This window comes from Scyliorhinus torazame, chromosome 5, assembly GCF_047496885.1.
Source record: "Scyliorhinus torazame isolate Kashiwa2021f chromosome 5, sScyTor2.1, whole genome shotgun sequence".
In the NCBI taxonomy this organism is placed as follows: Eukaryota; Metazoa; Chordata; class Chondrichthyes; order Carcharhiniformes; family Scyliorhinidae; genus Scyliorhinus; species Scyliorhinus torazame.
This window is the reverse complement of record NC_092711.1, coordinates 275,689,321-275,717,060: the sequence shown is the minus strand read 5'-3', so window position 1 is coordinate 275,717,060 and position 27,740 is coordinate 275,689,321. Positions and strand designations below refer to the sequence as shown.

General features: G+C 48.6%; 1 protein-coding gene across 3 annotated transcripts in view; it reads left to right on the top strand.

Moving 5' to 3' along the window:
- The window catches only part of gab3 (GRB2 associated binding protein 3), a 174,422-nt gene that overhangs the window by 136,557 nt on the left and 10,125 nt on the right, over nt 1–27,740 (top strand). For all 3 annotated transcript variants that reach the window (XM_072505607.1, XM_072505606.1, XM_072505609.1), the window contains 3 exons: nt 5,476–5,725; nt 15,797–15,887; nt 24,102–24,207. In XM_072505607.1, the coding sequence (XP_072361708.1) occupies nt 5,476–5,725; nt 15,797–15,887; nt 24,102–24,207 (447 nt within the window). The remainder of the gene's footprint in view (nt 1–5,475; nt 5,726–15,796; nt 15,888–24,101; nt 24,208–27,740) is intronic.

Below are 27,740 nucleotides of genomic sequence, written 5' to 3'. Positions count from 1 at the left end.
GCTGAGCCTTTGGCTTTAATCTTTAAGTCATCTTTGTCAACAGGAATAGTGCCAGTCCCCTTGTTCAAGAAGGAGAGTAGAGACAACCCCGGTAACTATCGACCAGTGAGCCTTACTTCTGTTGTGGGCAAAATCTTTGAAAGGTTTATAAGAGATAGGATGTATAATCATCTGGAAAGGAATAATTTGATTAGAGTTAGTCAACAAGGTTTTGTGAAGGGTTGGTCGTGCTCACAAACCTTACTGCGTTCTTTGAGAAGGTGACCAATCAGGTGGATGAGGGTAAAGCAGTTGATGTGGTGTATATGGATTTCAGTAAAGCGTTTGATAAGGTTCCCCACGGTAGGCTACTGCAGAAAATACGGAGGCATGGGATTCAGGGTGATTTAGCATTTGGATCAGAAATTGGCTAGCTGGAAGAAGACAAAGGGTGGTGGTTGATGGGAAATGTTCAGACTGGAGTCCAGTTACTAGTGGTGTACCACAAGGATCTGTTTTGGGGCCACTGCTGTTTGTCATTTTTATAAATGACCTGGAGGAGGGCGTAGAAGGATGGGTGAGTAAATTTGCAGATGACACTAAAGTCGGTGGAGTTGTGGACAGTGCAGAAGGATGTTACAAGTTACAGAGGGCCATAGATAAGCTGCAGCGCTGGGCTGAGAGGTGGCAAATGGAGTTTAATGCAGAAAAATGTGAGGTGATTCATTTTGGAAGGAATAACAGGAAGACTGAGTACTGGCTAATGGTAGGATTCTTGGCAGTGTGGATGAGCAGAGAGATCTCGGTGTCCATGTACGTAGATCCCTGAAAGTTGCCACCCAGGTTGAGAGGGTTGTTAAGAAGGCGTACGGTGTGTTAGCTTTTATTGGTAGAGGAATTGAGTTTCGGAGCCATGAGGTCATGGTGCAGCTGTACAAAACTCTGGTGCGGCCGCATTTGGAGTATTGCATGCAATTCTGGTCGCCGCATTATAGGAAGGATGTGGAAGCATTGGAAAGGGTGCAGAGGAGATTTACCAGAATGTTGCCTGGTATGGAGGAAAGATCTTATGAGGAAAGGCTGAGGGACTTGAGGCTGTTTTCGTTCGAGAGAAGAAGGTTAAGAGGTGAATTAATTGAGGCATACAAGATGATCAGAGGATTGGATAGGGTGGACAGTGAGAGCCTTTTTCCTCGGATGGTGATGTCTAGCACGAGAGGACATAACTTTAAATTGAGGGGAGATAGATATAGGACAGATGTCAGAGGTAGGTTCTTTACTCAGAGAGTAGTAGTGGTGTGGAATGCCGTGCCTGCAACAGTAGTGGACTCGCCAACACTAAGGGCATTCAAATGGTCATTGGTAGACATATGGATGATAAGGGGATAGTGTAGATGGGCTTTAGAGTGGTTTCACAGGTCGGCGCAACATCGAGGGCCAAAGGGCCTGTGCTGCGCTGTTATGTTCTATGTTCTATGAGGGAGCAGGAGAGGTTCTCTGGGAGAGGCAGATGTTCTCTGCGTGAGGCAGAGGTTCCCTGGGAATGGTGTAGATTCTCTGGGAGAGCGTCTTGAGGAGCGGGGAGGGTCTAGTGGAGTAGGAGAGAGTTCTGAGGAGGTAGAAATGTCTCCAGGAACAGGAGAGAGCTTAGGCCAATGTCTCTGAGGGGTGGGAAAAGCTGCTGTAAAATGGTACTGATTGGGTCACAGCAGCCCTGACGAGAAACAATATTAAAGTGGAAATTCCAATGGTAAGAGCATAAATGAGCCCCATTATATCCATAACATTAACGTAAAATGATGCTGAATGGGGCAACTTAAAAGTGAGACTTACTGCATGACATGAAAAAATAAGAAGATCACGCCTCACTTCGTCCAGGGTGATACCATTTGTTTCTGCTCAGGGGATGATCTGACAATCTCCTCAATCATCTGGTATCAAGTAGGGCACGAAAGGGCACATTTACAACTGAACACCTTCCACACAGATACGTCAAATAATAACACTAATGACAACAATCTTTATTATTGTCACAAGTAGGCTTACATTAACACTGCAATGAGGTTACTGTGAAAATCCCCTCGTCGCCACATTCCGGCGTCTATTCGGCTACACAGAGGGAGAATTCAGAATGTCCAATTCACCTAATGAGCACGTCTTTTGGGACTTGTGGGAGTAAACCGGAGTGCCCGGAGGAAACCCTTGCAGACATGGGGAGAACATACAGACTCCGCATAGACAGTGACCCAAACCGTGAATCGCACCCAGGTCCTTGGCGCAGTGAAGCAACAGTGCTAACCACTGTACTACCGTGCCGCACAAATGCACATATAATTACCAAGAGCAGAAATTTCCATTGATATAGTGCTAAGGTACTTCATCAGACAGAACTTGATACGCAGCCACGTAAAGAGCAGAATTTAATAGTTGTGTCTGTGGGCCCTTCCACTGGCTGGGTGGCACAAGTCCCAATCAGGTTCCCTGCTGGCTACCGATGGGATTCCAGCTTGAACAGTGGCAATTTCCCACCACACTTTCTGGTGCAAAGCAAATGTCTGACGTCCAAGAGCTGTTGACCAATCAGAGGCGAGCAGGGTACAGGAGGTCCAAGGGTGAAGATTGTTGTTGGAGCCTCTGGATGACAGTGAGTGGAACCGGATTGCTGGAGCCAGTCAGGGGGCCCTCGTGAGGGGAAAAGGGCAGTTGTTGTCAGGGTAGGAGGTGGCCACCTATGGATGGTTTCCAGAGGATCCCTCGCTTGGCATTCCGCGAATCTCCATTAGACATAGGATGCAGGTGTCCCCACAAGGGTTTACCTGGAAGTGTGTTCACATGGCATGGTCTCTGCCTGATTGAATACCAGTGGTGTTGGGATGAAATCCTTAAGTGGGACTTAAGTGGCCAATTATAACCTCAATTGACCTCCAGCTGACAGGCCGTAGAATTTCATAGAATTTACAGTACAGAAGGAGACCATTCGGCCTATCGAGTCTGCACCGGCTCTCGGAAAGAGCACCCCACCCAAGCCCACAGTCCACCCTATTCCCACAACCTAGTAACCCCACCCAACACCAAGGGCAATTTTGGACACGAAGGGCAAATTAGCATGGCCAATCCACCTAACCTGCACATCTTTGGATAATCTTTGGGAGGAAACCGGAACACCCGGAGGAAACGCACGCACACACAGGGAGAATGTGCAGACTCCACACAGACAGTGACCCAAGCCGGGAATCGAACCTGGGACCCTGAAGCTGTGAAGCAATTGTGCTAACCACTATGCTACCGTGCTGCCCCTTTTTTTTTGTTTTTTTGTTTTTTGTTTAAGGATAGATTCAACTTTTATTACAGTGATCAAAATACACCTGTACAATTAGTTGACAAAATAAAGAAACAGCATAAATAGTGAAACAATTTCAACTATCCCACCAAGTCTGACGATTTCATCTTGTAAGAGCATCCAGTTTCAAGTACAACTAGTCCTGGATATAAAGTAATATTGGAAATAGAATATGCATGTTGCCCTCTACAGACCAAAAATATTTTGTTACCCACTTCCAAAAAAAGGAAAAATAGAAGAATCAAGTAGAGGTACTCCTTCCAAAAGAAAGTCTTTGTTCCAGATTAGAAAAGTCATTCTCTTTGTCTCCAAAAAAGAATTCATGAACTTGCTTCACAGTAACCCTGTTGCATTGGAGCTCTGTATGATTCACATGCTTTGGTTTCATCAGCCTTTGAGAGCATGGAAAAAGCATGCTGTCAGTTGGATTTTGGAAGAGTTTCTTCTCCTGTGGCTGTTGGTTTGGGTCACTGTGTTTAGTCAAAGCTTTGCTTGTATTCAAAATCTTTTTTTTCCCCTCGGCCATATTCGACCATTCACTCACAGTACTTATTTGGGTAGCTTCCTGAAGACGACAGGGTCTCCATCCCGCACCTTCCCACCCCAATATACAGGCCCACTCACTCCCAGCCTGCCTCTGGCAGAGTACTCAATTCACCCAAAGAGATATTAGGACAGATTATCATAAGCTTCGGCTTAAGGGTTGTCATAATATACACCAGTATATCATGGTGCAGATACACACACACTGATGGACACACAGCAAGACCAATCAACACACTCAACACCGCAGCCAATCACCAGTAAGAACACATGCACTATAAAGACAGGGGGCATCAGAGTTCCCGCTCATTCGGGATACAGCCTCCTACAAGGACAGAGCTTACAGCTTACAGCACAGATCCTCACCATGTGCTGAGTGCATAGACTGGTTCGGACACGCATAGGTCTTTAGTTTAATCTAATATCGTGTTAACCCACAGTGAAAGTATGTTCAACAGTTTCTAACTTAATAAAATAGTGTTGCACTATGTTAAGTGTTGGTGGCCTGTATGTGTTCCACGGATCCAGAGCACCCAACACATCAAGGGTCATACTAAAGGAGGAGATCTTTGAGCTCGGAAAAACAAAAGTGTCACAAACTGTTGGAAGTGAAAGTTTATAAATGTGAGGTAATGGAGCATGCACATGCCTGCTTCATCTGCCTAATGTGTCTCTAGACACGAGACCATGTCTAAGAATGAGAATAAGGAGGTGTGCTTCCATTTTCATGAGCAATTTGTAACTCACGTGTTATCTTTTACTCGTCAGGTGTTGCTGATGACTTACGCACCAATAACGCTTGTGCATTGAACATGTATTTTGCCATTGGCCTAGGATAGATGCGGGGAGTTGATTCCACTGGCGGGTGAAAGCAGAACTAGGGGGCATAGCCTCAAAATAAGGGGAAGTAGATTTAGGACTGAGTTTAGGCAGAACTTCTTCACCCAAAGGGTTGTGAATCTATGGAATTCCCTGCCCAGTGAAGCAGTTGAGGCTACTTCATTAAATATGTTCAAGATGGGCAGCACGGTGGTGCAGTGTGTTAGCCCTGCTGCCTCATGGCCCCAAGGTCCCAGGTTCGATCCCGGCTCTGGGCCACTGTCCGTGTGGAGTAGGCACAATCTCCCCATGTTTGCGTGGGTTTCGCCCCCACAACCCAAAGATATGCAGGCTAGGTGGATTGGCCATGCTAAATTGCCCCTTAATTGGAAAAAATGAATTGGGTACTCTAAATTTATAATAAAAAATGTTTTCAAGATAAAGATAGATAGTTTTTTGAAGAACAAAGAAATAAAGGGTTATGGTGTTCGGGCGGGAAGGTGGAGCTGTGTCCACAAAAGATCAACCATGATCTCATTGAATGGCGGAGCAGGCTCAAAGGGCCAGATGGCCTATTCTTACTCCTCGATCTTATGTTCACATGTTCTTATTGGTTGCAATACTTTTGTTTATTCAAATCAAAGAACTTAAGCAACAGAAGGGGACAATTCAACCCACTGTGAGTGCTATTATTAGCTCCAGTACTGTAATTTAAAATGTAATGCATCGCTTCAGGTGCTCTGGCATGTCTCACCATGGCATTTTGTAAACCGAACTATTTATCTTTATTAAAGCTGAAACTCCCTGGCCAGCAGTTTAGTACCATGGACAGCACTGATGACAGCTATGTTCCTATGAATCCACGATCCTCTCCAGTAATTCCTGCAGCTGATTGCACATCAGATGGTTACATTCCCATGAGTCCAGCCTGTACAAACCTCGTCTTGCCATCAGTCACCACGGACAATCTGCCATTACCTACACTTGCTACAGACGTTGAACCTCCTCCGGTTAACAGGAATCTCAAGCCTCGAGTCAGAAAGAGTAAGGGTGATTTCTAATATGCACAGTTTATACATTAATATCTGTATATATATGGGATATAGTATATATGGTGTAAGGTTATGTCTGTTCACGAGTGTAAGGAAAATATAAACATGAACCTGAAAAGAATATTTCACTTTTATACAGTAGCATATGCTACAAAATTAGGTAGAATGTACCTGTTCTGGCTGTTTCCGAAGGTCCCAAACTTTACATCTCAATTTATTTTTTTAATAACATCTTTATGTTAATGAATAATGAAATGAAATGAAAATAAAAATCGCTTTTTGTCACAAGTAGGCTTCAATGAAGTTACTGTGAAAAGCCCCTAGTCGCCACACTCCGGTGCCTGTTCGGGGAGGCTTGTACGGGATTTGAATCGTGCTGCTTGGTCTGCTTTAAAAGCCAGCGATTTAACCCAGTGTGCTAAACCAGCCCCTAATTGAATGAATAAATGAATAAGTCATTTTGAGATCTTTAATTAATCCTACATTTTCTGAATGCTAGAGCAGGTGAAGTTACTTTATTGGAAGGTAGTTCTACCATGGAAGAAGCTTTAGAATCGATGATTCATAGAACCATAGAATCATAGAATTTACAGTGCAGAAGGAGGCCATTTAGCCCATCGAGTCTATACCGGCCCTTGGAATGAGCACCGCACTTAAGTCCACATCTCCAACCTATCCCCGTAAACCAGTAACCCCACCTAACCTTTTTTTTGGGACACTAAGGACAATTTAGCATGGCCAATCCACCTAACCTGCACATCTTTGGACTGTGGGAGGAAACCAGAGCACCCGAAGGAAACCCACGCCGACTTGGGGAGAACGTGCAGACTCCGCACAGACAGTGACCCAAGCCTATAATCCAAACAGGGACCCTGGAACTGTAAAGCAGCTGTGCTACTGTGCTGCCATGGTTATGTAAATGTTCAAGTAATTTTGGGGCCATATATATTCTTACAATTCACTTGCCAATGTTGTATTATTCATTGGGAGCACATGGAGGGATGGATGTAATTAGCCCCACAGATGCAAACCTTATACTGAGGTTGTAATGCCCTTGCCTCTGTCTTGGTGCCTTAGTTCATTAGCTCTAACCACGTCTACTGTCACATTAAATGTTTGAACATTTGGAATAGGAAGAAAATGCAAGGTGAGGGCTTTGAAATAGAATTTATGGATGTAATGCTGGGCAAGACAGTGTGACTAATGGGAAAACTGAGGATGTTAGCAATTAACTAAACAAATGGTGCAGGAGAAATAAAGCAAAGTTCATCAGTAATTGGGATAATTTCTCAAATAAAGAAAGCTGGTACAGGAAGGCTGGGCTGAAACTGTTCCCCTGACAGTCTCTCTTCAGTTTCTCAAATGGTGAGTTCTATCCCACCTTTGGAAACCCCACATTTTATTTCCAATGTGTGAGATCTTCTATTATGTGCTGAAGATAAAAATACAACAGGGCAAAAGTATGATGGAAAAAATGATTGGATGTTTGAAACAAAACCTGAAAATGTTAGATATGAACAGCAGGCAAATTTAAAAAGTGAAAGGACTGTGTTATATTGGGAGTGTTGAACTGTTGCAGGAACATATTTAATTCATGGCTCTATTTGTTGTTCGATGACTTAACTGATGTGATATGTTCACATGTGGAACTTGAAAGATTTCATGGTGCTGGGGAGGGGGGCTGCTGGGCAGTAATGTGGCAGGAACTATGGGGTATGGTGAGCAGGTGGGTAAGAGGAACTGAAGCCACAAAAAGATCAGCCATGATCTTATTGAATAGCAGAGCAGGCTCAAGGGGCCAGATGGCCTCCCCTGCTCCTAATTCTTATGTTCTTATGAACTGCATTGATTTCCCACCAGTGTCACTTGTCATGGTGGGCCATCATTCCCGTCAGAGGCTAGCATCAAACCATTTCCTGTTAATCGGATGCAGATAAAGACCTAACCGCCCCCCCCGTCAGATTTACCACATCGGCAGTGAGATATGATTCTGGTCCCGAGAACGAGTGCACGTCGTACTTAGCTGCAAGGAGGTCTGGGGCAGCCCATAGAGATTGGAAGGGAAGATGGAGGTCTCTGGTGACCAGATGCTGGAACACCATGTACTGTATTGGGTGGGTGGAGCTTCTACAATGTGGACCGGCTCACTTCAGAGAGTTGGATCTTCAAGTGGATAACCAAGCTGCTTTTAAATATGCCGCCCAGCTATGACAGCGGGGCATGTGCTATCCAGCCTGCCAGTCCTGTCATGCAAACCGTCGGGGAAACCCCCGATTGCATAATTTATTAGGCCAGTATCAACTGATGTAACACAAATTCCCACTCCGCATTCCTGCCGCCACCACAGGACTTAGACCAGGACTAACTGTCGATGATAATCTATCTCAATCTCAGTCCCACCACAAAGTACTTTTAGAAATCATATTGGACCATACAATAGTGGAAGTATCACAAGCAGGATTGCACCCATTACAGTACCCCCGACTGCTGCTAATTCACAACCTGAGGTTCATTTACCGCTAATGAGCTCAGTCTAACATTTCAATTTCCCAAACCAGATAACTTTGCGATCTGTGTGATTTAATAATATGTTTGAATTAACTAAATTAGACACATGTTTCTGCCTACTAGGCATAGGTGATAACTGCCTCAAACACAGTTTATCTGATGATTTTGTCGGGAAAGAAAACTATCCTTATCTGTCTGGCTAGAAGCCAGAGTCTGGACCTTCCACTTGAATATTACTGCTAGAGATACCATGTGGCAGGGTACTGGGCGTCTTGAATTCATTGCCCGTGTTGGTGGTGGAGGCAGAGACCCTAAATTATTTTAAAAGGTATCTGGATCTGCACCTTTAGTGCTCTAAGCGACAGGTCTATTGACCAGGTGCAGGAAGGTGGGATTAGAAAAGGCACCTGGATGTCTTCAGGCTGGCATGGACAAGATGGGCTGAGTGGCCTCCTTCTGTGCTTTAACTTTTTTATGATTTGATGATAGCATCTATCTTGAATGCACCCTGACCCCTGACAATTTACAACCTAAAATTAATTTGCATTTCCCAATCGTCCACCAAGAAGTTTACCTCTACAAATTGTTCGATCCTGAGGTGGGCTTCCGCCTTCATACTTGCTCCATCTCTAGGACCACCCTTTTCCACCTCCATAATGTTGCTGGACTTTTGCTCCGCCTCAGTTCTTTTTCTGCTGAAACCTTGTAGATAAATGTGGATAAGTGTGAGGTCATTCATTTTGGTCAGAAAAATGGAAAGGCAACTTATTATCTAAAAGGGGAGAGACTTTGCGGTGCTCCGTGGCAAAGGGATTTGGGTGTCCTCATGCATGAGTCACAGAAAACTGGCATGCAGGTGCAGCAGGGAATAATGAAAGTGAATAGAATGTTGGCATTTATAGCTAAAGGGACAGAGTATAAAGGTAAGGAAGTGTTGCTGCAACTGTGCAAGGCATTGGTGAGACTGCACCTGGAGTATTGTGCACAGTTTTGGGTCCCCTTATTTGTGGAAACATACAGCAGCATTGGAGGCAGTTCAGAGGAGGTTCACTAGTTTGATTCCAGAGATGAGGGGTTTGTATTATGAAGAGAGATTGAGCAGTTTAGACCCATACTAGAGTTTAGAAGAATGAGGGAAGATCAAATTGAGGTATATAAGATGATAAAAGGTATGATTAAAGTAGACGTGGAGCGGATGCTTCCTCTTGTGGGGCAATCTAGAACAAGAGGTCATAGTCTCTGGATAAGGGGTAGCAAATTTAAAACAGAGATGAGGAGAAACTACTTCTCCTAACAGGTCATGAATCTGTAGAATTTGCTACCCCACAATGTGGTGAATGCTGGGACAGTGAGTGTATTTAAGGAGGAGTTAGACAGATTTTTAATTGGTAATGGGTTGAAGAGTTACAAGGAACAGGGAGGACGGTGGAGATGGAGCAATGATGAGATCAGCCATGATCACATTGAACAGTGGAACAGGCTCGAGAGACTAAATTGCCTATGCATGCTCCTAGTTCTTATGTTCTAAGAAAGAACTATTCTGTCTAATTCCAACTTCCAGCTTGTGGTCTGTAGCCCTGTAGGTAACAGCACCTCGAGCACAAATCTGTTAAATAATAAGTGGATCAGAGGTTATGGGGAGAGGGCAGGAAAATGGGGATGAGGACATGTCATTTTGATCGAATGACGGGACAGACTCGATGGGCCGAATTGCCTAATTTTGTTCCTTTATCTTATGGTCTTCTGGAAATCTTAGTACATTGCATCCACTGGTTTCCCTTTATATGCTGCACATGTGACTCTTTCAAAGAACTTCAATAAATTGGTTAAACATGATTTCCCTATTACTCTGCCTGATTGCCGTAAATGTTTCTACGTCCCCTTTTATAACAGCATAAATAATAACTTTTAACATTTTTCCTATGACAGATGTTAAGCTAACTGGCCTGTAGTTTCCTGCTTTCTGTCTCCCCTTTTGAAGACACAAAGATGAAGTTCATTTGGACCCGGGATTTTTTAGCACGCAACCCCAACAGTTTGCTCAATGCCACTTCCCTGGTATTTGTAATTCTGCTGAGTTCCTTCCTCCCTTCCATTTCCTGATTTACAGCAATTTCTGGGATGATACTTTTGCCTTCTATAGTGAAGAGTGATTAAAATCCCTGTTTGAATCATCTGGCACCTCTCTACTTTCCATTTTCAATTCCCCAGATGCACTTTCTATCGGACCAGTTCTCACTTTTTGTTAACTTTTATTATTTAAATATCTATAGAATCTCTTAATATCCATCTTTAAATTTCTCGCTACCTTTCTCACATACTCTCTCCATTTTTCCCTCCTTATTAATCTATTTGTCATTCTTTGCTGTTCTTTATATTCTGTCCCATCTTCTGTCAATCGCCTGTCTTTGTGAAATGATATGCTTTTTCTTTAAGTTTGATACTGTCTTTAACCTTTTAGTCAACCATGGATGGTGGGTCCTCCTCTTGGAATTTTTCTTTCTCATTTGAATGTCTCTATTCTGTGTATTCTGAAATATCCCCATAAATGTCTACCTCTGCATTGCTATTGATCTACTGCTTAACGTCATTTCCCAATTCACTAACACACTTCGCTTTCACTGCCACATAAATGCCCTTATTTCAATTTAAAATACTAGTCTTCCACGCACTCTTCTCTCCCTCAAAATGAATGTAAAACACAATTATATTATGGTTGCTGCTACCCAGGGGTGCCTTCGCTATGAGATCATTAATTAATCCTACTTTGTTGCACAAAAGCAGCTCTAGTATAGCCTGACTCCAGAATCTGCTGTATTCAGAAACTATCCTGAAATAATTCTATGAACTCCTCATCTATGCTAGCTTTGCCCATCTGATTTTTCAAGTCTATATGTAGATAATAATCTTTATTATTGTCACAAGAAGGCTTACTAACACTGCAATGTAGTTACTGTGAAAAGCCCCTAGTCACTATCATGATATGTATATTGACTGGGATGTAAAGGGTATGATAATTCACACCACTAGAGGGAACCACATAACAGGCATATATATCATGGACTTGGGGATTCTGGGAGTTGAGAGTTAGGAGAGAGCTGGAAGAGGGTCAGGCATAGAGAGCAGTTGTATACTTGAAAGGTCTGTAAGTTAGAGATAGCATAGTTTTATATAATATCCTTCTACTTTAGGAATGTGAACAAATTTTAGTTAGTAGTGTAATACATTTATAGTTTTGTTTGTTCGCAAAGCTTTGTATTCTTTATTCAACGCATCCGAACCATCCAGGTAAAGCAGAATAGAGAATACAACAGTCGCCACACTCCGGCGCCTGTTTGGGTACACGGAGTCAGAATTCAGAATGTCCAATTCACCTAACAGCACGTCAGGGACTTGTGGGAGGAAACCAGAGGGTCTGGGCGAAACCCACACAGACACGTGGAGAAAGTGCAGACTCCACATAGACAGTGACCCAATCCAAGAATTGAACCTGGGACCCTGGCACTGCAAAGCAACAGTGTTAATCACTGTGCTATTGTGCCGCCTATTAAGATTCCCCCATGCTTATTGTCATACCATTCCGATAAGCTCCATTGATCTCTTCCTTTATGCTCCACCCTACTGTGTAGTTACTGTTCGGGGGCCTGCACATGACTTCCACAGGTGACTTCTTGCCTCTGCCATTTTCTATCTCTACCCAAACTGTTTCTACATCCTGGTTTCCTGAATTTAGGTCATCCCTCTCTATTGTGCTATTACCAGAGTCAATCCACCACCTTTTCCTAACTTCCTGTCCTTCCTAAATGTCATGTATTCTTCAATATTCAGATGCCTTCTTGTAGCAATGTCTCTGTAATGGTTATCCGATCTTACTTCTCTATTTCTATTTGTGTTATCAGGTCATGAATTCCCACCTCACACCTCTCTTGTTTCTCTACATCCATTTCCTCTTTAATACGTTCCTTAAAACCTATGGGCGGGATCAACTGGTCACACTGCACCCAACTGGTCATTCAACTTTCATTCAACTGGTCACACTGCACCCAAAAAGCAGTGCGCACAACTTGTCTGGTAGATGCCAAGAGATCTCACTTCAGGGATCTACCTGTCTTGCCACGCCACTCGAGATCTAACACGATCTCGTGAGATGTTGCGATGTGAATCCCGCCCATTGTGGGTGGAATCGCTTTCTGGCAAATGTGCCTATTAGAGTGAGACAGCTAGTCTCACTCTAATATGCTTTCCCAAGATCTACCCAAGACGATCTAACTCCCTCACCTTGGCACCTCTGGGAAGCGCCGTTCAATGCGGGTCTCCACAAGGGGGACCAGATGGAACCGCAGTCGTGAGGGTCTCCCAGGAGGTGGGAGGCCCCTAGGTGCATTCCCTCTGAGCGCGATGGTGCCCTGGAACTGCCAGCCTGGCACCCTGGGAGGGCCACCTGGGTGGCAGCCTGGCACTGCCAAGAGGCTCATGTGGCACTGTCAGCAGGCAGGGGCAGTACTAATGGGCCAGACTGGCATTGCCCCTGCCTGCTGACTCCCTTGAGTTGGGGCTGGGTGGGGGCGGTTGGGTTGGGTCATGTTGGGGGCTCGAGAGAAGGAGTCCCGGCGAGCAGAACTTCTCAGTGCAGAAAATGGGGCTGGGTGCGGCCGAGTGGGGGAGATCCCCGCTGAGGCCCCCAATCTACGAAGATGGGCATTAGATAGCGGGGTGCTCCTCGGTGTTCCGGATAATCTTGCACGTTATGCGATTCCGACCCTTTCAGGTATATTGCGCCCTACCCGGCGGGGCGGGGGGTTCCGGCGTAATGGAGTGGCAGGAACCACTCCGGCGTCGGGCCGCCATAAAGCTGCGGACGTCTCCGCACCTTTAGGGGCCAAGCCCTCACCTTGAGGGACTAGGCCCGCACCGGAATAATTTCCACTCCGCCGGCTGGCATGGAAAGGCCTTTGGTGCCACGCCAGCCGGCGCCGAAAGGTCTTCGCCGGGCGACGCATGCGCGGGAGCGTCAACGGCTGCTGACGTCATCCCCACGCATGCGCAAGGGAGGGAGTCTCTTCCGTCTCCGCCATAGTGAAGACCATGATGAAGGCGGAAGAAAAAGAGTGCCCACACGGCACAGGCCCGCCCGCAGATCGGTGGGCCCCGATCGCGGGCCAGGCCGTCGTGGGGGCACCCCCTGGGGCCAGATCACCCCGCGCGCCCCCCCCCCCCCCCAGAACTCCGGAGCCTGCCCACGCCGCCTTGTCCCGCCGTTCAAAAAGTGGTTTAATCCACGCCAGCGGGAGAGGGTTGACAGCGGCGGGACATCGGCCCATCGCGGGACGGAGAATCGCAGGGGGTGAGCCCGCTGACTGGCGCAGCGCGATTCCCGCCCGCGGCGACCGAATTTCTGGTGGCGGAGAATTCGGGACACAGCGGGGGCGGGATTCACGCCAGCCCCCGGCAATTCTCCGACCCGGTGGGGGGGTCGGGGAATGGCGGCCAATATCTCTTTATGTGGCTTGGTGCCATACTTCATCTTAATGCTGTGATGTTTTATTATGTTAAAGGCGCTATCTAATTATGAAGTTGCGTAGGTGGAGAAGAGGTGGAGATTGGCAGCTTTGGAGGCCTTCTGTGGTCGCGAGCAGTTGACGGTCTGCGCTGTGTTAAATTTTAAAAATCATTATTTTGAGAAGCAGTGCCTTAGATACAATTGATGATCCTGCTGGCCTTTTGGTTATTTACATTGTAAGGGGTTTGTGTGCTACCAATAGAAATTCTGAACACCAAACGTCTCATGTACCAGAATAGTGCTGGAGAAAGTAGTGGAAAATACATCAGATGATATATTTGTCATTTGTATTTTATGATGCAAATATGATCCGAGGATTCCTGGGGGCTGGGGCTGGTGGTGGGGGTGGGGTTGAGTGGGTTGGTGGTCTGGAGAGTGAGGATGCCCTGTGCTGAACTTTGAGTTTAAATTAGTGACGCTGGGGTTGGAAGTGATTTTCGAATAACTGGGCAGGATGTTCTGCTCCCCTTGTGGCCCACCATTGGTTAGATCCCACTGTCCCATTCTCTGCACTGCCCCCACCTCCCCCAACGTCGGGAAACCCGTGGAGGGGCTTCACCATCGGCGGGGTCCAAAAGATCCTGCCGCCGAGAATGACCTTTCCAGCTTTGTTGGATGGTGTAATTTTCCAGAGTTAGCACTTCTAGACTATTGCCAAGTAAAAACCTTACCTTATGGATAAGGAGAACCCATGTAATGGAGCTCCTGAGAAGGCCCTCTGGCAGTGCCCTGGAGAAGTACTGGGGGCACTACCAGAGTGCCAGGGAACAATGCTCGGTCATGTCCTCACCACCTAGGGGCTAGACCTATTTGTGCACCCACTTCTCTCTCCTGACCGTCTTATTCACTTCCTGTCCCTTTTTCCGCCTCGTTCATTCCCTCACTCACAACTGAAGAGGAGGGGCAGTCTGGGAAATGGCAAGTGGTAACCAGGTGGTCGGGAAATGGGAACCGGCAAGCAGGAGGGAGTGGGAGGGTGAGGGGAGAAAAGCAATGAGTGTGGGGGGGGGGGGGGGAGTGAGTGGAAGAGTAAGGAGAGGGGTAACAAACAGGAGGCAGTGAGCAGGTGGCACAGGAGAGGGAAGTGGTGGCTTGTTTAGAAAAAGACTGAGCATGTGCAGGTTTGGTGCGGCCCTTGGAGCATTCACAATTACCACATTAAAATCAAAATGAAGATAGCGTTTCTAAAGGTCATTTTCCTAATTTGCAAACTGTACTAAAATGAAAATTCACTATCAGAATAAATGGGAAACCATATTTTTTAACGTCCACCATCATCACAAAGTGGCAGGGGTGATTGGTAAGCTGGAGTAATGCTGGGGAACCATCATAACTCCAGTGGCGAAAATCGTGGTTGCTTACAGTCTGCTGCCACCATACATGTTGAGGGTTTTGATGTAGACCCCACGGGATCTGTCTCTACCCTATCTTTGCTAGGCTTCTGATTGAACACAACTACATGAAGTTTATTACTGGCAACAACTCGATACAACTCTGCACAGGCCTCGATCTAGCCTAGGTCCTAACAGTCATATAGGGTGTTTATGTGACTATATGCCTCACTCAAAGGTATACATGAGGTTTTACTGATGCAGAGTCACAGACAGTAGTGAACATCTGCAGTGGGGCTCACTCATTAGTAAATAGCTAAGTTGTAAGGTTATACTTTTTCATCCTCCAGCTTTACGCAGGATGATGTTATAGAGACTATGCAGCTTCTCGGAGGTAAATGTCATTGTCAGCATTGTCTGCATACAATATCGTAAGAGAGAATATAGGTTGTGTTTTCAGTAGGTGAAAGAATGATCAAGGTGGTTCATTTCAAGGCTGAAACTTGAATGTTTAAAATTTTAGAAATCGGGAAATCCATAAAATAGACTGCCGATGTATTGTAAAATCAAAGGAAACGTGAGAAGACTACTCGAGGCAGAATAAGTATTTAAAAAAACTATTTTAATGAATCTGTCTGCTCACTCATGATGGTTTTAATTGCAGTCAAACCGCCACCTTTAGATCTGACGAACCTCTCGACGATTAGGGGTCACTACAATCATTCTTGTGTCAGCAAGACGTGGAGTATGCCATTGTAAGTATATTCATAGAACATAGAACGATACAGCGCAGTACAGGCCCTTTGGCCCACGATGTTGCACCGAAACAAATGCCATCTAACCTAAAATATGCCAGTATCATCCATATGTTTATCCAATAAACTTTTAAATGCCCTCAATGTTGGCGAATTCACTACTGTTGCAGGTAGGGCATTCCACGGCCTCACTATTCTTTGCGTAAAGAACCTACCTCTGATCTCTGTCCTATATCTATTACCCCTCAGTTTAAAGCTATGTCCCCTTGTGCCAGCCATTTCCATCCACGGGAGAAGGCTCTCACTGTCCACCCTATCTAACCCCCTGATCATTTTGTATGCCTCTATTAAGTCTCCTCTTAACCTTCTTCTCTCCAACGAAAACAACCTCAAGTCCATCAGCCTTTCCTCATAAGATTTTCCCTCCATACCAGGTTCACTCGTGTGAACAGATATCTCTTTCCTTTCTTCCACTACCTCCTTCCAGTCCTGAGGGTGCCGATTGCTGGAGTATGATTCCATCCTCATTAACAACTCTCAGGAACATTGCCAAGTCCAGATAGTGAAGGCTGGAGTTCCTGATTGGTGTTATCGTAACTGATTTTCTGCCAGCATTAAGATCATGACATTCGAGTTAGCATGTCAGCAGACTAACCAACCATAATGAGTATCACCATCAAGTCTGATTCTGTTCTCAGGTGATGTTCACTCACTGTCACTTACAGCCGTGGGCATTGGATGGAAATCAGGAGCAGAAGCTCTCACTGTTTTTTTCTCCTTCCAGCCAATAAGCACTGTGAGTGCCTGAATTGCTGCCCTGTCTAAAACCCGTTCACAGAACATCCAGGCCTTCCCAGATGAGTCCCACAGGCTCTGTAGCCTATTGAGAAAATGGTGTCATAATTCTGCAAATACAAGTAAATTGCCGCTCATTTTGAATGAGGGGCAATTTTATAAAGTAATACCAACTCCTCCCAATGAGCAAAAGCATCTACTCCCTGTATAGAAACGGGTACGTACCTCGGAGCAGAAGAAATAGAAGCAGGAGTAGACTATTTGGCCCTTTGAGCCTCCTCTGTCATTCAATATGATCCTGACTGATCTTCTACCTCAATTCCGCCTTCCCAGACTATTCCATAATCCCTTAATTCCTTTAGTATCCAAAACATTGTCAATCTCTGCCTTGAATATACTCAGCAATCGTACATCCACAGTTCTCTGGGCTAGAGAATTGAACAACCCTTTGAATGAAGAGGTTTCTTCACTCCTCAGGCCCTAATGGGCGAACCCTTATTCTGAGACTGTGAAACACTGGGCAGGGGAAATATCCTTCCAGCCTCTACTCTATCATGCCTATTCAGCATTTTATGGGCTGGGTTCGGGAGACTATGTCCCGCTGCCAGAGCTGAATCGCTTCTGGTTCGGTCTGACCCTGGGAGCGGCGACCAGAAGCGATTTACTCTCCCTCGCCATGTAAATTTATGCATGGGGGGGGGGGGATCACAAGGAATTCCGTCGCGAATCAAGCTATCGGGCCGCCATTTTGTGCGGGTGGTCCGATAGCGAAGTCCAGTGGCCGGCCTCCCACCCCCTGCAACGCACATCCTGCCTCCCACTGTTCCCCAGGTGCGGTGTCACCATGACCCTAAACAACTGCAATAAACTTCTTTGCTCTTTCATTTCATTCCATCTGGAACAAAAGCTAACAAAGCCGCTGTAAAACCCACTGCATAGAGGGGGGAGGGGTTGTCTTCGGCGGGACGTGAAGATCCCACTGGTGGGAAGGGCCAGAAAATCCCACCCTATATTTCTATGAATAACTCTTCAATCTTGTGACTTCCGGATGCGGCTATGCCTAGGTAGGTCGCATGTTCGGCAGCCGGGAATGGACTTTTGGGCTCTTCAGAGGGGCCCCAACGGAAATTGTTCGACGGCTTTCAGTGTGGGAAGGTGACAGCAAGGTCCCCCCAACATTATATGGATTGGACCAGGAGTGGAGCGGTTAAAAAAATGATCCTGGTGCAGCGAAAAGTGTGAGAGAGGAAAAGCAAGATGGCAGCGGGTGGAGACCAAGCAGTGTGGGCGCAGTGGTCGCAGGAGCAGCAGGTGTTTCTTAAATGCTGCTTTGAGGAGCTGAGGACAGAAATGCTGCCGCCAATGAAAGCGGCGATTGAGAGCTTGTGGAGACCCAGAAGGCCCAAGGGGCGGCGATCCGAGAGGTGCGGCAAAAAGCCTCGGAGAACGAAGAAGAGATCTTGGGCCTGGCGATGAAGGTGGAGGCGCTCGAGGCGCTGCACAAGAGGTGGGTGTAAAAATTCGAGGACCTGGAGAACAGGTCGAGGAGGAAGAATCTTCAGATTCTGGGTCTCCCTGAAGGAGTGGAGGGGCCCGATGCCGGGGCATATATGAGCACGATGCTCAATTCGCTGATGGGTGCGGGAGCTTTCCCGAGGCCCCTGGAGTTGGATGGGGCTCATCGGGTCTTGGCAAGGAGACCCAAAGCCAACGAGCCGCCAAGGGCTGCAGTGGTGAGGTTCCACCGCTTTATGGACAAAGAGTGTGTCCTGAGATGGACCAAAAAAGAGCGGAGCAGCAGGTGGGAGAACACGGAGATCCAAATTTACCAGGACTGGAGTGCGGAGGTGGCTAAGAAGGGGGCTGGTTTCAACCGGGCTAAGGCGGTGCTCCTTCGGAAGGGGGTGAAGTTCGGGATGCTGCAGCCAGCACGATTCTGGGACACGTTCAAAGTTCGGCACCACTATTTTGAAACACCTGATGAGGCATGGAACTTTATACAGACTGAAAATTTGAACTCAGATTGAGGGTTTGTCATGTGGGGGGGGGGGGGTTTACTGTGTTTACTGCGTTTGGGGAATGTTCTTTTCGTTTGAGTGCTGGGTGGGGATGGGTGAATGGATTTGATGTGGGGGCTGTGGGAGAGTGTGGGTGTCGGTGTAGGAGAGGCAGGGCCCCACGGAGGAAGAGGGGGGGGGGGTGGAGGCCCGGGGATGGGGAATTGGGGTAAGGCCGCAAAAGGGAACTGTGCCGGGTGGGGGGGGGGTTCAGGAAAGCGGGGGCTTTTTCCCGTGTTAGGGAAGGATGGGGGCGGGGACGGCAGGGAAGGGTGGTGCTGGAGAGGGGCGAACACTGACTGCCAAGGGGTGGGCGGATTCTCACACTGGGGGGTCGCGGAAGGGCGGGGAGGCTGGGGTCAGCAGGAGTCAGCTGACTTACGGGAGTGTCATGGGGGGAGCAAAATGGCTAGATGAGGATCTAGCGGGGGGGGGGGGGGGGCGGAGGGGGGGGGGGGGGGGGAACTGGGTTGCTGCTGCATTGGCCAAAGGGGAGCTGGAAGTAGGCGAGGTAGTCGGGGCGGGGGTCCGCCACCTGGGGGACTGGAGGGTGCGGGAGGCGCGGGCACGTGGCTGGCCTAGAATAGGAGATGGCTAGTCGGCAAGGGGGGGGCGAGTAGCCCCCCGATCCGGCTGATAACTTGGAATGTGAGGGTGCTGAACGGGCCGATCAAGAGGGCCCGGGTGTTCGCGCACTTAAATGGACTGAAGGCAGACGTGGTTATGCTCCAGGAGACACATCTGAAGGAGGCAGATCAGGTTAGGCTGAGAAAGGGATGGGTAGGGCAGGTCTTTCATTCAGGGCTGGATGCGAAGAACAGAGGGGTTGCAGTACTGGTGGGGAAGCGGGTGTCGCTCGAGGCACTGAATATTGTAGTGGATAATGGAGGTCGTTATGTGATGGTGAGTGGTAGGTTGCAGGGGTTCGGATGGTACTGGTGAACGTATATGCCCCGAATTGGGATGATGCCGGATTTATCAAATGCATGCTGGGTTGGATTCCAGATCTGGAGGTAGGAAGCTTGATAATGGGGGGGGGGGGGGGACTTCAACACGGTGCTGGACCCAGCACTCGACCGTTCTAGGTCCAGGACGGGTAAGAGGGCAGCTGCGGCCAAGGTGCTCAGGGGGTTTCTGGACCAGATGGGGGGAGTAGATCCATGGAGGTTTGCCAGGCCGCTGGCCAGGGAATTTTCCTTCTTTTCCCACGTCCATAGAGCCTACTCCTGGATAGATTTTTTTCATTTTGAGTAGGGCGCTAATCCCGAAAGTGGAGGGAACGGAATATTCGTCCATAGCCATCTTGGACCACGCCCCTCATTGGGTGGAGCTGGAGTTGGGGGAGGAGAGGGACCAGTGCCCGCTGTGGCGCCTGGATGTGGGACTGTTGGCGGATGAAGGGGTGTGCGGGCGGGTGCGGGGGTGTATTGAATGATATTTGGAGGCCAACAACAACGGGGAGGTGCAGGTGGGGGTAGTCTGGGAGGCGTTGAAGGCAGTGGTCAGGGGAGAGCTAATCTCCATTAGGGCCCACAGGGAGGAGAGAGGGGAGAGAGAGGGAGAGGTTGGTGGAGAAGATTTTAAGGGTGGACAGGAGGTATGCAGAGGCCCCCAAGGAGGGGCTACTTAGGGAGCGAAGGAACCTCCAGATGGAATTCGACCTGTTGACCACGGGGAAAGCAGAGGTACAATGGAGGAAAGCGCAGGGGGCGACGTATTAGTATGGTGAGAAGGCGAGTCGGATGCTGGCACATCAGCTTCAGAAGAGGGAGGCAGCAAGGGAGATTGGTGGAGTTAAGGATAGAGGGGGGAATACGGTGCGGAGTGCGGTGAGAATAAACAAGGTATTTAGGGACTTCTATGGGGATCTGTACAGGTCTGAGCTCCCAGCGGGGAGGAGGGGACGCGACGATTCCTAGATCAGCTGAGGTTCCCGAGGGTGGAAGAGGGGGAGGTGGCTGGTTTGGGGGTGCCAATTGGGCTGGAAGAGCTGGTTAAAGGATTGTGGAGCATGCAGGCGGGGAAGGCCCCGGGGCCAGATGGGTTCACGTTTGAATTCCACAGGAAATACGTGGACCTGCTGGGCCCGTTGCTAGTGAGGACTTTTAATAAGGCGAGGGAGGGGGGACCTTGCCCCCGACAATGTCCAGGGCGCTGATTTCTTTGATCTTGAAGCGGGACAAGGATCCATTGCAATGAGGGTCGTATAGACCGATCTAGCTCCTTAATGTTGACGTTAAGTTGCTGGCGAAGGTGCTGGCTACGAGAATTGAGGACTGTGTCCTGGGGGTGATTCATGATTTGTAAAGGGTAGGCAGCTAAATACAAATGTGTGGAGGCTCCTCAATGTGATTATGATGCCCTCGGTGGCGGGGGAAGCGGAGGTAGTGGCAGCTATGGACGCGGAGAAGGCCTTTGATCGGGTGGAGTGGGAGTATCTTTGGGAAGTGTTGCGGAGGTTTGGGTTCGGGGAGGGGTTCATCAGTTGGGTCAGGCTGCTATATAGAGCCCCGGTGGCGAGTGTGGCTACGAACCGGCGGAGGTCGGAGTACTTTCGGCTGTACTGGGGGACGAGACAGGGGTGCCCCTTGTCCCCCTTGTTGTTTGCACTGGCAATTGAGCCGCTGGCCATGGCACTGAGAGAGTCCAAGAAATGGAGGGGATTGGTTCGGAGGGGAGAGGAACACCGGGTGTCGTTGTATGCCGATGACCTGTTGTTGTATGTTGCGGATCTAGTGGAAGGGATGGCGGAGGTCATGCGGATCCTTAGGGAGTTTGGGGACTTTTCAGGGTATAAACTCAATGTAGGGAAGAGTGAGCCCTTTGTGGTGCACTCCGGGGACCAGGGAAGGGGGATAGACGAGTTACCGCTGAAGAGGGTGGAAATGAGCTTTCGGTACCTGGGGATCCAAGTAGCTAGGAGTTGGGGGGCCCTGCACAAGCTTAATTTGACGCGGTTGGTGGAGCAGATGGAAGAGGATTTAAAAAGATGGGATATGCTGCCACTCTCACTAGCGGGTAGGGTGCAGTCGGTAAAAATGACGGTCCTTCCGAGGTTTCTCTTTGTGTTCCAGTGCCTTCCCATTTTGATCCCCAAGGCCTTTTTCAAATGAGTAAGTAGGAGCATCGTGGGTTTTGTGTGCGCGAATAAGACCCTGAGGGTGAAGAGGGTGGGCGAGATTCTCAACTACCGCGCCGGTTGGGAGAATCGCCTGGGCCCCCAAAATTTCCCGGGACGCCGGTCCGACACCCTCCCGCGATTCTCCCAAGCGGCGGGAACGGCCCGGTCGAGTTCCACGGGCCGCAGGCCTGAGAATCGCCGGAGACACCCAAAATGGCGATTCTCTGGCACCCCCGCTATTCTGAGGCCCGGATGGGCCGAGCGGCCAGGGCAAAACGGTGGGATCCCCCCCGGCGCCGTCCACACCTGGTCGCTGCCGTTGGGAACAGCGCGCGAACGCGGGGGGGCGGCCTGCTGGGGGGGCGAGGGGGGATCCTGCACCGGGGGGTACCTCAAATGTGGGGTGGCCCGCGATCGGTGCCCACCGATCGTCGGGCCGTCCTCTCTGAAGGAGGACCTCCTTCCTTCCACGGCCCCACAAGATCCGTCCGCCATCTTCTTGCGGGGTGGACTTAGAGAGGACGGCAACCACGCATGCGCGGATGACGCCAGTTATGCAGCGCCGGCCGCGTCATCTATGCGGCGCCGCCTTTAAGCGGGCGACAAGGCCTGGCCCGTGTAGATGACGCGGCCCCGATCCTAGCCCATTGTCAGGGCCTGAATCTGTCGGGATTGGGGCCGTTTCGCGCCGTCGTGAACCTCGACAGCGTTCACGACGGCGCGCCCACTTCGGCGCGGGAGTGGAGAATCCCGCCCGGTGTTTCTGGAGCGTAGCAGGGACAGGGGGTACTGGCGCTGCCGAATCTGTGTGGCTATTATTGGGCAGCCAATGTGGCGATGATCCGTAAGTGGGTAACGGAGGGAGAGGGGACGGCGTGGATAAGGTTAGAGATGGCGTCCTGTGTGGGCACGAGCCTGAGGGCGCTGGTGACGGCACTGCTGCCGCACTCACTGACAAGGTACAGCACGAGTCCGGTGGTGGCGGCGACACTGAAGATCTGAGGGCAGTGGAGGCGACACAGGGGCGAGGTGGGGGCCTCGGTTTGGTCCACGATTCGGGAGAACCATTGGTTCGTCCCGGGAAGGATGGATGGGGGGTTTTGGAGCTGGCATCGAGCAGGGATTAGAAGAATGGGGGACCTGTTTATTGATGGGACGTTTGCGAGCCTGGGGGCATTGGAGGAGAAGTTTGGGCTCCCCCCGGGAAACGCTTTCAGGTACATGCAAGTAAGGGCGTTTGTGAGGCGGCAGGTGAGGGAATTCCCGCTGCTTCCGGCATGTGGGATTCAGGACAGGGTGATTTCTGGTGTATGGGTTGGAGAAGGCAAGGTTTCGGCGATTTATCAGGAGCTGCAGGAAGAGGAGGAGGCCTCGGTGGAGGAGTTAAAGGGCAAGTGGGAGGAGGAGCTTGGGGAGGAGATAGATGAGGGTCTGTGGGCTGATGCCCTGAGTAGGGTTAATTCTTCCTCCTCTTGCGCCAGGCTCAGCCTAATACAGTTCAAGGTTACTCACAGAGCGCATATGACAGGGCGAGGTTGAGTAGGCTCTTTGGAGTGGAAGACAGATGTGGGAGGTGCTCGGGGAGCCCAGCAAATCACGTCCATATGTTCTGGTCGTGCCCGGCACTGGATGGGTTTTGGAGGGGTTTTGCGAGGCCTATGTCCAAGGCGGTGAATGCCCGGGTCAAGCCGAGCTGGGGATTAGCATTATTTGGGGTATCGGATGAGCCGGGAGTGCAGGAGGTGAAAGAGGCCGGTATTCTGGCCTTTGCGTCCCTGGTAGCCCGGCGGAGGATTTTGCTACTATGGAAGGATGCGAGGCCCCCTTGTGTGGATGCTTGGATCAATGACATGGCAGGGTTCATCAAGCTGGAGAGGATAAAGTTTGCCTTGCGAGGGTCTGTGCAGGGGTTCCTCAAGCGGTGGCAACCGTTCCTAGACTATCTTGCGGAGCGTTAGGAGGAGGTCAGCAGCAGCAGCTCAGGGACAGGGGGGTAGGGGGGGAGGGGTTCTCTTGGGGGGGTGTTTGGGTCAAGGTGGTTTTTTTCCCCTATTTGTGCTGTTTACTGTTATAAGGGGGGTTACTGTACATGGGGAAATCCAATGTATAATTTCTACTTGTGTTCTTGTTGCTTTCTTTTTGCTGGGGGGAGGGGGGTTGTTGAAAATTTGTTGAAAACTCTTCAATTTTGTATGTTGTGCTGAGATCCTTTAGCCATACATTTCCTTTTCTTTTTTAAAGCAGGTGGAGTACAGCCAACTGCATCACACCAGAGAGTCAATGCAATTCTGCTCGAAGTTTTTACAGCACTCTCAATGGGGAGAATGACGAAAATTACACAGCAATGGTAAAACATTACATAGTTCAGAACTTGTAGAATAGTGGAATGTCATGGGGAAGATTACCTTTGGTAATTCACAGAGTAGCATTGCTGGTCCCAAGTGGCTGGGGGAGCAGGGAGGTGAGCGGATGGTGAAGATCAAGGAGAAATGGGAAGCGGAATTGGGAGGGGAGAACAATTGGGGAGTATGGAGTGAGGCACTGTGAAAGGTAATCGGGACCTCCGTGCAAGGATGAGCCTGATACAGTTTAAGGTGGTGCACATGACTCGGGCGAGAATGAGTGGGTTCTTTCAGGAGGTAGCAGATGAGTGTGAGAGGTGTAGGCGAATCACACGCACATGTTTTGGAGTTGCAAAAAATTGGGAAGATTCTGGGCAGGAGTGTTCGCAGTCTTAGCCAGGATAGTGGAGGAGGAGGTGGATCCGGACCCTTTGGTGGCGATATTTAGGTTTTCACAGAAGCCGGAGCTCATGGAGAGGAGGAAGGCCGATGTCTTGGCCTTCGCCTCTCTGATTGCACGGCGGTGAATTTTGCTGGAGTAGCGGTCGGCATCGCCACCGGGGGTTGGGGCATGGTTGGGTGACCTGTATGACTTCCTGCAGTTGGAGAAGATAAAGTATGGGTTACGGGGCTCAGCAGTGGTGTTTGATAAAGGGTGGGGGGGGTGTTTGTGACTGTGTTTGAGGAGTTGTTCGTCGCGGGGGGTGGGGGGGGGGGGGGGGGGGATCTGTACAGACTGTATAGTTGATTGGTGGGAAGTATGTTTTCAGGGGTGTTTATTTGCTGTAACCTGCTTTGATACATGTTTGTAATAAAATACATTTAAAAGACAACATTGCTGGTCTCAGGGCAGGTAGAATTCTGGAAAGGGTTCTGAACCAGGCAATAAGCCCCATAGCATATACAAGAGGCCTAACGCCTGTTTTAGACATGGGCCATTCACTGACGGCAAGATTTTCTGGTCCCGCCGGCAGTGCACACATTCCCATGAGTTTCCCGGCAGCGTGGGATTGCTTCAATGAGAATTCCCATTGAAGGCGGGAACAGAGAATCCCACCACCAGCAAACAGTGCACCCCCTCCCGCCGCTGAAATATTCGCAGTTGGGAGGCCAGAGAATCCCGCCCATCTCGGATGGCTGGAAATTGACAAAACCAAATTGTGATTCAGGAGTTTTTCATTCTTCCCTGCAGCATGGAATATATTGCTCCAGAATTGATCTTATTACCCTTATTATGCCTGAAAACCTCCTTGCTAATCATCGGCTTCGTATCAAGTTGAGGTAATAAAAATATAGCAAAGGGAATTAAATGTAACATGTTGTTGGCAAGATTCTAGAATCCATTGTTAAGGATGAGATTTCTAAATTCTTGGAAGTGCAGGGTCGGATTAGGACAAGTCAGCATGGATTTAGTAAGGGGAGGTTGTGCCTGACAAACCTGTTAGAGTTCTTTGAAGAGATAACAAATAGGTTAGACCAAGGCGAGCCAATGGATGTTATCTATCTTGACTTCCAAAAGGCCTTTGATAAGGTGCCTCACAGGAGACTGCTGAGTAAAATAAGGGCCCATGGTATTCGAGGCAAGGTACTAACATGGATTGACGATTGGCTGTCAGGCAGAAGGCAGAGAGTTGGGATAAAAGGTTCTTTTTCAGAATGGCAACCGGTGTGAGTGGTGTCCCGCAGGGTTCAGTGTTGGGGTCACAGCTGTTCTCTTTATATATTAACGATCTAGATGATGGGACTGGGGGCATTCTGGCGAGGTTTGCAGATGATACAAAGATAGGTGGAGGGGCAGGTAGTATGGAGGAGGTGGGGAGGCCGCAGAAAGATTTAGACAGTTTAGGAGAGTGGTCCAAGAAATGGCTGATGAAATTCAACGTGGGCAAGTCCATTGCACTTTGGAAAAAAGAATAGAGGCATGGACTATTTTCTAAACGGTGACAAAATTCATAATGCTGAAGTGCAAAGGGACTTGGGAGTCCTCGTCCAGGATTCTCTAAAGGTAAACTTGCAGGTTGAGTCCGTAATTAAGAAAGCAAATGCAATGTTGTCTCTTATCTCAAGAGGCTTGGAATATAAAAGCAGGGATGTACTTCTGAAGCTTTATAAAGCATTAGTTAGGCCCCATTTAGAATACGGTGAGCAATTTTGGGCCCCACACCTCAGGAAGGACATACTGGCACTGGAACGGGTCCAGCGGAGATTCACACGGATGTTCCCAGGAATGGTAGGCCTAACATACGATGAACGTCTGAGGATCCTTGGATTATATTCATTGGAGTTTAGGAGGTTATGGGGAGATCTAATAGAAACTTACAAGATAATGAATGGCTTAGATAGGGTGGACGTAGGGAAGTTGTTTCCATTAGCAGGGGAGACTAGGACCCGGGGGCACAGTCTTAGAATAAAAGGGAGTCACTTTAGAACAGAGATGAGGAGAAATTTCTTCGGCCAGTGAGTGGTGGGTCTGTGGAATTCATTGCCACAGAGGGCGGTGGAGGCCGGGACGTTGAGTGTCTTTAAGACAGAAGTTGATAAATTCTTGATTTCTCGAGGAATTAAGAGCAATGGAGAGAGAGCGGGTAAATGGAGTTGAAATCAGCCATGATTGAATGGTGGAGTGGACTCGATGGGCCGAATGGCCTTACTTCCGCTCCTATGTCTTATGGTCTTATGGTAATGATGCAGAATCCAATTGGCAATTTCCAGGTACAAGAGCAGAAATCAACAATCAATTAGCAAAACCATTCACAATGTGTGAGTTTACATGCAACAAAGCTAAAGTCTAGGAAACAAGAGTAGAATATTAGAATCCCGACAGTGCGAAGGCGGCCCTTCGACCCATTGAATCTGTACCGACCCTTCGAAAGATCACACTACGTAGGCACGATTCCCCACCCAATTCCTGAAACCCCACTCTAAGAGACAATTTAGCAGGGCCAATCCATCTAGCCTGCACATCTTTAGACTTTGGGAAGAAACCCGAGCACCCGGAAGAAACCCACGCAGTCATGGGGAGAATGTGCAAACTCAACACAGTCACCCGAGGTCGGATTCGAACCCGGGTCCCTGGTGCTGTGAGACAGCAGCGCTAACCACTATGCCACCGTGCCGTGCACCCCCCCCCCCCCCCCCCCCCATTTCAGCCATGGAACAAATCACCACGGAAGGCCACTGAAGGATAAATTAATTCAAAAGACATTTGATCTGCTTCTGAATAGGGAAGTGATTTTGATTTATGGTGAGAATGGAAGGTTGATTTTTAAACTGAGGGGCTTGTTTACTCTAATGGACTTTTCTTTCATTCCTTAAATGCAAAATGTTCTTGGGATTTTGTGATCAAATCCTGGTAATAGTCTCCCCAAACAGATTAAAAAGAAATTTGTATTTCAGATTGCTTTTTTTAAAAAAGAGGTGTGAAATCCTTCATACTGTTTACTGTCAGAAGCAGTTTTTGAAATTGAAATGTTTTTGAAAAGTTCTCATCCAACCTGCTACTATGCCCTGCGCCAGATCTACAAACCGGACTGCCTTG